The sequence below is a fragment of the Oncorhynchus nerka genome, linkage group LG24 (assembly GCF_034236695.1).
Source record: "Oncorhynchus nerka isolate Pitt River linkage group LG24, Oner_Uvic_2.0, whole genome shotgun sequence".
Taxonomy (NCBI): Eukaryota; Metazoa; Chordata; class Actinopteri; order Salmoniformes; family Salmonidae; genus Oncorhynchus; species Oncorhynchus nerka.
The window spans coordinates 29,219,468-29,228,197 of NC_088419.1; the positions used below are offsets into that span (position 1 = coordinate 29,219,468).

Genomic DNA, 8,730 nt, shown 5'->3' on the forward strand with positions numbered 1-8,730 from the left:
ATATAATAGGGGGCTCTTTGAATACAGTCTAATTTGACAACGAATGAAAATGCCAGGGAAGAGTTGGTGTGACAGGGTAGGAACCAAAAGTGTTGCTAAGTGTTTCATAGGGGACCCTATAATCTTTGGCCACATTAAAATGTCTTCTCTTAGCGACTTCATGTAGCTAACATATTCTTGCTTTGCGTATTCCTCTTTGATTTAGAAGATACTGTTGCACAAACAAGGTGCAGATTTAAGTCTAAACCAGGCTGTATCGCTAATTACGTTTGCTCTGACTCAGTACGTTTATTAGCTAGTTAGCAATTAGCAGCTAACAAGATTTAGTAACAGCTTGCTATAAAAAGACAAACTAGCTATTTGCAGATGCAAGAAACACAAAATAATAGTGTAATTATAGAAAGCTAATGGATTTATAATAAGAAGCTAAGTGCAAACAGCATTGTTGTCATGAACCTTGTTGCACGTGCTGCATTGACCATACAGACTGAATGCAAGTGTCTCTTGAGGAACAACAAATTAGTTCCTTGCGGGGTTAGGTCTGTGGAAAGCGACATGGGGAGACTTAGAGCGATGACTCAAGGAGCGACGTAAACTATACAAATGGACGTTACACATGGCGTATTACATTTCACAAACCAAACTTTCAAATACCGTTATAGAAGGTCAAGTCAAAACCCAAACCAGTCCGTGCATCAATACCGGTATATCGTAAAATAGGGTATACCGCCATGCCATACCTCACTGCACTGGCATCCTGATGTGACTGGCTATGTTAATGTCTCCCTTCAGATCATTGCCAATCAAAGGCTTGATGTTTGAGTTGAGGCCATTGTTTGGTTAAGCTCTCCCATAACTGTAATTTGTGAGGCTTCATTTTGGCGCTGTTGATCCAGTCTAAGTGGTAGTTTCTTCCTGTCTGCAGATGGTGCTGTACTTTGTGATGGATGTGTTCAGGGACCTGCCAGGCCTCCCAGGGCTGTTTGTAGCCTGCCTGTTCAGCGGAGCTCTCAGGTACTTTACTTAACTGCCTCTGACTCTCATGTTCGTTCTGTACTAGTGAGACCTGTTTCTATGCTACATTAATGTCATAGTGTTGTGGTACACCACTTGAGGTTGTATTATGATACCGTTATGAATGCACTACACCATGCAATTTAGCCCCAGGACATTACTCTCAGCTTCCCCTCCCTCTTGCGTTGCAGTACCATCTCATCAGCGTTTAACTCCCTAGCGACGGTAACCATGGAGGACCTGATCAAGCCTTACTGCCCGGCCATGACAGAGGCCAAAGCCACGCTGCTCTCAAAGGGCCTGGGTGAGCTGCTGTTCCCTGAGTGGCCACACAGTGGCAGTGTTTCTAAACAGTGGCAGCAGTCTTCATGATTGATGAAAGTAATGATGATTTTATAGAGCTTTTGGTTAAGTAACATTGCTGGAGTGTAGAGCCCACAAACCAATTTTGACTTCACCGTCCAAATACTGTGGAGTGTTTATTTTTTTGTAACTTGTGGAGCACATTGAATGAGTACTGTACTGCTATGGTCCTGACCTGTGTTTCTCTTCCCTTCTGTTTTCCCAGCGTTGGCCTACGGTCTGGTATGTCTGACCATGGCCTACGTCGCATCTCTCATGGGCTCAGTGCTGCAGGTGATGGACTAACACATTTCCCCTGCTGACTTTTGCTTTAGTTAATGACTTAAATGTAAATGTAATTACATTTAGCAACGTTGCACTCATACGCCCCCCCCCCCCCCCCCTTACACCTACTACTATCATTCAGTGGCTTCATAGGAGTTATTCAAGAATTATAAACCTCTTTTTCATTCACTCCCTCACTCTCCTCCAGGCAGCATTCAGTATCTTTGGGATGGTGGGTGGTCCTCTCCTCGGTCTCTTCTGTCTGGGAATGTTCTTCCCCTGGGCTAACTCCACTGTAAGTCAAAATGCTGCCTTGTTAACACGGGGGTCAAGTTGGCTAGCATTGAGGGATATTCAATTAGAGGACACCATTTGGTTGATTTTTTTTTTTTTTTACTGCACAATAAAATATAAACTTTTTCGTCATATCTGTGGTGAATTGTCTGATTTGATCGAGCTGTTCCCGTCTCTGTCCACAGGGTGCGATTGTAGGGTTGGTGGCAGGCCTGGCTATGGCGTTCTGGATTGGCATTGGTAATTTTGTGTCTCGTATGGCCGTGACCACCCCTCTGCTCCCCATCATCAACGCCACCACTATGCCCCTCCGCGGCAACATGACTACCGCTGTCATGACAACCCTGATTACTTCAATCACCGCTAAACCAAAGTACATTCATTTTTTTCCTTCTCGTTAAAATGATGGCATTTGAACCATTACAGCACTATCAAACATGAAGCGCTTGAGTTGTATCCCATTCTATCCCACCAAATATTGTACATGTTTTAAGGATGACTGCATAAGAATGATGATATGAATCTGACCAAGTATCTGTGTTTTCCTCTCTCCAGGCCTACAGGTGTGCAGGCCCTGTACAATCTGTCCTATTTGTGGTACAGTGCTCATAACTCTACCACTGTGGTGATAGTGGGACTGATAGTCAGCCTGTTGACCGGTCCTATGAAGGAGAAAGACCTGACCCCAGGGACTGTGTACCCTGTCCTGGGGAACCTGCTCTTCTTCCTGCCTGAACGCTACAGGGAGAAGCTCTGCTGTGTCACTCCACTGTCACACAAGGTAGCCCTCAGATCTATCCAGTGAATTCTTCTTAAAGTTTTTGTTAGCCACACTCTGTTTCTAATATAATTGTAATAATGTTTACTTTGATTACTTAATTACCATGTTTTTTGTATGTGTGTGGGAATGTTGTGCAGCCCAAAGCTATCAACACGCAGCCGTACCAGATGGCTCAGGAGAGCAACGGCGTTTCCCAACACAAAGAGGAGGAGAAAATAGAGAAGGATAAGAAGGACGAGGAGAGGGCCAGCCCTCAGCCTTCCTGCCGACTGGCTCACACAGTGCAGGAGACGGCCTTGTAACAGACCCCCTCTACACACATGCCCCACCACTTCCACAACCCCCCTCCCCCTCAGCTCTCTCAACCCTTGGGGAGAGGACCCACGTGGGGCCAGAGAGGCAGCGGAGATCCAGTGTGCCTGGACATGACTTCCATCAAGAACCACAGGGTCAATGTGGAGAAACAGGGAGATTCACCCCTGACCCTTCCTTCCTCCCTGGAAAAACTGATACACCACAAATATATGGTGGTTTTTAAGAGTGCCAGAGTCCTCTGCTATAATGAAGAATAGTGCACTTACAACTGGACCCCCCCAGCCACAAATCGTGTGTATCTTGAAATCATTGATACGTCATTAAGGATGGCACTGGTCACAGTTTCCCTAAACGGAAGTAACTGAAAATCACTACTTATGAGCCTGGAGTTTTGAGAAGAGCCAAAATGTCTGAATCGAGGTGGATTCCTGGATGGAGAAATGCTAGCGCAACACAAGTGGCAATCATGCGCCGTGCTGAGGAGAAGTCTCATTGTTGTCCAGTTAGTAGATCTAAGAGCCTGGACTGAACAAAAGGGCTGTGATTGTCATTCTGTTATTTTGTTAAATGTATGATTGAAAGATTGTGGACATACACATGCACTAAGTTGTTCAAATGACTGAAAATGGACCCAAGTATTTTGTTTCGGGTAGAGAGCAGGTAGCCTAGTGATTAAGAGCATTAGGCCAGTAACCGAAAGGTCCCTGGTTTTTATCCCCGAGCCGACTAGGTAAAAAATCGTTCTATGTGTCCTTGAGTTAGGCACTTAACCCTAATTGCTCTTGTAAGTCGCTTGGGATAAGAGTCCGCTAAATGACTAAAATGTCAAATTAGCAGGCGGAGAAGAGGTACATTAGATTTAACTGTCATTGCATATTATTTTTATAGAAAATATTAAGCCGGTACGTCAGATGAACTATAAGAATTTTTAAAAACGTGTGGCTGTGGTCCGAGTTCTCTTGAATGCTCTTCCCAACAGCTAAAGGTTTGAAGCTGCGCATGTGCGTGATTCTCTACTTTACGCACAGTTTGTATTACTCCTTCGGCTGCCCACGGTGCCCAGAGAACAGGCTACTCTAGTGAAATGGTGCTTGTTTAATACAGTTAGATCAAAGCTGAATCCATGTCTGCAAGACCACATAATGATAGTATTCTACATAACAGAGCCACCTAAGACAAACAACCTCATTTTAGGACGATTGTGCGACGGGTCGCATTTTTCTCTCAAGTGGCCGAAGCTCAACAACAGGCGCCACCAGGCAAAATATGTGCTCGATTGAAACCAAACGCAAGCACGCTACAGCTTGTTAGCACCATCTACTAAATAATTAGCTCACTACATCGTTCAAAACAACACTGTAGAGATGTAAATGCATAGCCCTATTAAACTGAGATCAAATGGTTAGCATGCAGATGCTGCATTTACGTTTTACCAATAAAACTTCCAACAATTACCATTAATGATTGACTGTGAGAACTGTGAAGGGAGGTTGACCACAATGTGTGCGTAAGGTTGATTGTGATCTTACAGACATTGATTCCACTTTGATCCAACTTTATTAAACCAGCACCGTTCGCCAGTATAGCCTGTTCTCTGGGCAGCTGAACGAGTAGAGCATAGACTGTGTAAAGTACAGAATCCCACACATGCCCAGAATCTTCAAACCTTTAGCTATCGGAAAGAGGGTTCCAGAGAACTTGGCCTTTTAAAAGATAATAATAATAATAATCCTTTATGTCCCTGTAGACGGTTCCCAAAGCTCCTTATGTCTGTTTGCTTTACATGGCCTTATTTGGCTTGCTATAGTAACTTAATAAAGAGGTAGATAACCTTAAACACTCTTAACATGCCATACAGTTATATATTGTAGATGGAGCTCAAGACATCACCTCATTTGCCATTAAATGGGATCACATTTTCAGGTCATTGAGTCTGCACTACTACTTCATCGAGAACCAGATAACCTGCTGGTTAGCTAGTGACATTAATGCATGTAGAATACCTTATCCTTGCAGTCCATTCACAAAGTAGATCCCATAGTTACTTCAGGTGCCTCATTAGTAGGCAGTGTGTGAATGTAGTTTAATTTTGATTACTGATCAGTGTGTAATTAGGATTGTGATACAGTATACTTATACTGCATAGTACATGTGTAATGATTCTCCATATGTGTCTTCGATGTTTGTTAGCTTTACATGTATGACCTGTGTCTCGTCCACCCCACTGCTCTAACAGAGCATATTTACAGTGAAGGGAACAGCTCTGGTTCAAACTGGGAAAACTGCAGCCATTTTGATGGCTCAACAGAGTTCAGTACTCAGAAATCTTAGGGTAGACTAATATATGTGATGTTCTTTGGTTGTATCTTTGAAGGACTTGGTTTCCTTTTGGCACTTCACTGTTTCTTGATGTTCAATGTACCAGGGGAAAAATTCCAATAATTTTAAAATGAAAGAAGTACAATGTTTTATGGCGTGTTTTTGTAAGTGGCCACTTTATCTAATGATGTAAATGTTTTTCCAGAACGGTATCGGCGGTTGATTTAACATTGTTATTATGAAGACCTTTTTTTGTTTGTTTTTTTGGTCATTCGATGAGTATGAAAGCAGATGTTGAATTTGAATTATCATTTGTCAAATGTTTCATATTCATGTTTCAAGGTCCTATTTGCAATCTGAAGAATTTTCATGTCATTCTCTGTTCAAAATCTTCATTTTGTACTCCTCCCATCTACTGGAATACCTAACCACACTACAGAATTCAAGTCAGGGTAATGTGGTAGTACTCTGTTGAGATTATCTGGTATGTGGTGAGCTTGTGATTCCATATGGCCTGTTTGTCCATCAAACAGGGACTCTACTTGTGTGTGTGTGTGTTTGTCTCTCTGTGGTTGTTTCTGTAGTTGGGGACTCGAGTGACATGCCTGTCCATCTGTCTTACTGTGGTTTGGGTTGGGATAACTTTTGATTGACTACATAGTGACTCATTCAGCCCATACCAATCTGCTTTACTTGTTTCCAAAGAGTTTTTACATAAAAATTCTGTAGAGCCATTTTCTACCTGCCTTTTTACCCCGTCTACCTTTCATGGGGAATAAAGAAACTCTGGCTATGGATGGGCAGATAGCTGGATATATTTGTATTTATTTATTGTGGGGCTAATGTTGTGACACTACTGACTGAATGCCATGCTATTAGGCTTCTGACACCATTGTTATCAATGACATACAGGCCAATTTTGCATTGGATCCTATGGCTACAGTCCGATACGAGCAAGGAATGTTGTTCATTCATCCCCACTGAAAAAAATACCTCTTCTCGTTCAAAGCATATAGAAAATGTAATCGCTTTGTTTTGATAGTTTATTACCAAAAGAGAGAATATATATATCTATATTTCCATTGACTTCATTACTATTTGTTGCAAATGGAACTATGTTGTGGAACTTTTGAGTGGCGCCAGGTAGCCTGGCGGGTTGGAGCGTTGGGCCAGTACCCCGAAAGGTAGCTGGATCGAATCTCCGAGCTGACAAGATAAAAAATCTTTCGCTCTGCCCCTAAGCAAGGCAGTTAACCCACTGTTCCTTGGGTGCCGATGACTCTGATTTAGAGGGGTTGGGTTAAATGCGGAAGACACATTTCAGTCGAATACATGGTACAACAGACGAGGTCTCCCCCTTTCTATGTGCAAGTACCATTCAAATGTTTTGTGAATGGAGGGCAGAAGTGGTCAAGTAGTTATTGTTATACTATTTCTGTGTTCGCACAACAAAGCAACTTCAAACTAGCGTTTTCTGTATGTTTGTACGTAATGAAGTTAGGGCTATCCCTTCTTGTTGTAACATTCACAAACATTTCTATCGTTCTTAGAGGGTTTTTTTTTTTGTAATTTTTTAATTGACATCCTGTGACTGACGAAGTTGATATTTTGTTGATAAAGTTGATCTGATAGTCTGTGATAAGATATGACTGAATTGATTCCTTCTTCATCATACCAGAAATGACTTGGAAGTGTATCTGTAACGCTAAACTTTAAATGAAGTGAAGACCACCCTTTTCCAGGACATGTTTTGGATGAATTTACAGTCTGCAGTGCTGAGATACTGTTATTCAAGATGTCAATTTACCCAATGTGAGTTTAGGACTGTGTTTTAGTAATGCTGACATCTACTCAGAGCACAATCGAGACCTATTCTGTGATCTTGTTTTGAAGTTGACAGGGCCAACTATCTAGAAAAGATGAGTTGTAAAAGTGACACGTGAATATGAAGGGCAAAACGGTTGTATTGAGTTTGCTTGCACCAGCTGAATCATAGATTGGACTAAGACAATTTACAGCCTGAACCGTGAAGTAGAAGATCTGTAAACCACTGCGTCCTAAAAATGATCAATCCTGAATAGCTTCTATCCATACCAATTTACTATGAGATGTGTTTAGTTTAGAGTACATTTAAAATGCACTTGGCCTTGAGAGAGAAGCACGGCACTTGGTCATTTCAAAAGATAATAAATATTCTGACTCAATATTTATTATTAATATTTGTTCTCCAATTTGTATGAATTCTTCCTAGTATGCATTCCCAAAAACCATAAGCAGTGGTGTTGGGTCAACTACACTGCTTTGGCTGTGCCTTCATATGATCTCTGTATCATGATTATTTTTTCATATTGTTGGATGTCATGGAATTTGATTAGCTTGTACTAGGAGCACACTACAAAGGGGCAGCTGTGATGGGGTGGAGTTGAACTCTCATTTACCAAGCAGAATGAGATCTGTGTCCTGTTCATTATGTCAATGGGAGCCAAGGTTTTGAAAAATAACTGAATCGAGCTTCCCTTTTGGAAAAGCTCAAGTGGTACCTTTTCAGTTTGCAAACATTTTATGTTTTGGACGTTACTGAACACTCCCTAGGTCTGTGAGCGAAGTGGCTGTATCTGTGTCTGACCACCCTGGTGGACATGATTTCTCAAGGTTAAATGTTTGTAAGTGAATGAATTTTGGTAACATAATTGTTGTTGCTCTGTTTGTTTTTTAAATAAAACGTTGGATTGGACATGTGCTTTGTCAGATGTTTTGTCTTGTGTCCTGTCCTCCGGTAAGTATGCATATGGACAGTGGATACGTCTACTAAACCCATTATTGAGGAAAAATCTTGTAGGTCAATTTGATAAAACAAACTTTTGAGGGCTCGATCAGCCTTCATTTTGAGGGTGAGGGAGTGAGAGCCTTCCACTGTGTCATTCCTTTCCTATCCCAAGGGAGGGCTGTTATCACTGCAGTATCCTTTAGCCTTCATTCTCCCTACTACTCCTAGCTCTTCTCTCTGGTGGGTCATTGTGACTGTCACCGGGTCACATGCCACTCCTGTGGCGTCTTTCTCCGCATGATGTTGGAACACTTTCCATCCCAGCTTTGTGCCAACGACCGCAAACCTGTTGCCACAACAACCTCTGCTGCCGCCACACCAAGCCCCTCATTCAGCCCAACTACAGCTCTTCCTTCTGGTTATATACTAATTCAAGTGGTAGACTCACAGAAGGAACGCTAACTTTTGCCAAGCATGGTTGTCTTTCAGACGAACCTCGACAGACTTTGGGTTTTACTCATTAGGAACCTGTCTTGGCCATCTCTCTGGACTGAGCCATCAACCGGTCTGGTACATTAAATACTATTTTTCTTATTGACAAAGTTGTTGAGTT

General features: G+C 42.1%; 1 protein-coding gene across 2 annotated transcripts in view; it reads left to right on the forward strand.

The window, feature by feature from the left end:
- LOC115107805 (sodium-dependent multivitamin transporter-like) overlaps positions 1-8,084 on the forward strand; it is a 36,446-nt gene extending 28,362 nt beyond the window's left edge. For both annotated transcript variants that reach the window (XM_029631460.2, XM_029631461.2), the window contains exons 10-16: positions 926-1,014; positions 1,206-1,318; positions 1,583-1,650; positions 1,850-1,936; positions 2,121-2,308; positions 2,491-2,716; positions 2,854-8,084. In XM_029631460.2, coding sequence (XP_029487320.1) covers positions 926-1,014; positions 1,206-1,318; positions 1,583-1,650; positions 1,850-1,936; positions 2,121-2,308; positions 2,491-2,716; positions 2,854-3,018 — 936 coding nt within the window. In that variant the 3' untranslated portion in view covers positions 3,019-8,084. The remainder of the gene's footprint in view (positions 1-925; positions 1,015-1,205; positions 1,319-1,582; positions 1,651-1,849; positions 1,937-2,120; positions 2,309-2,490; positions 2,717-2,853) is intronic.
- Positions 8,085-8,730: the final 646 nt, after the last annotated feature.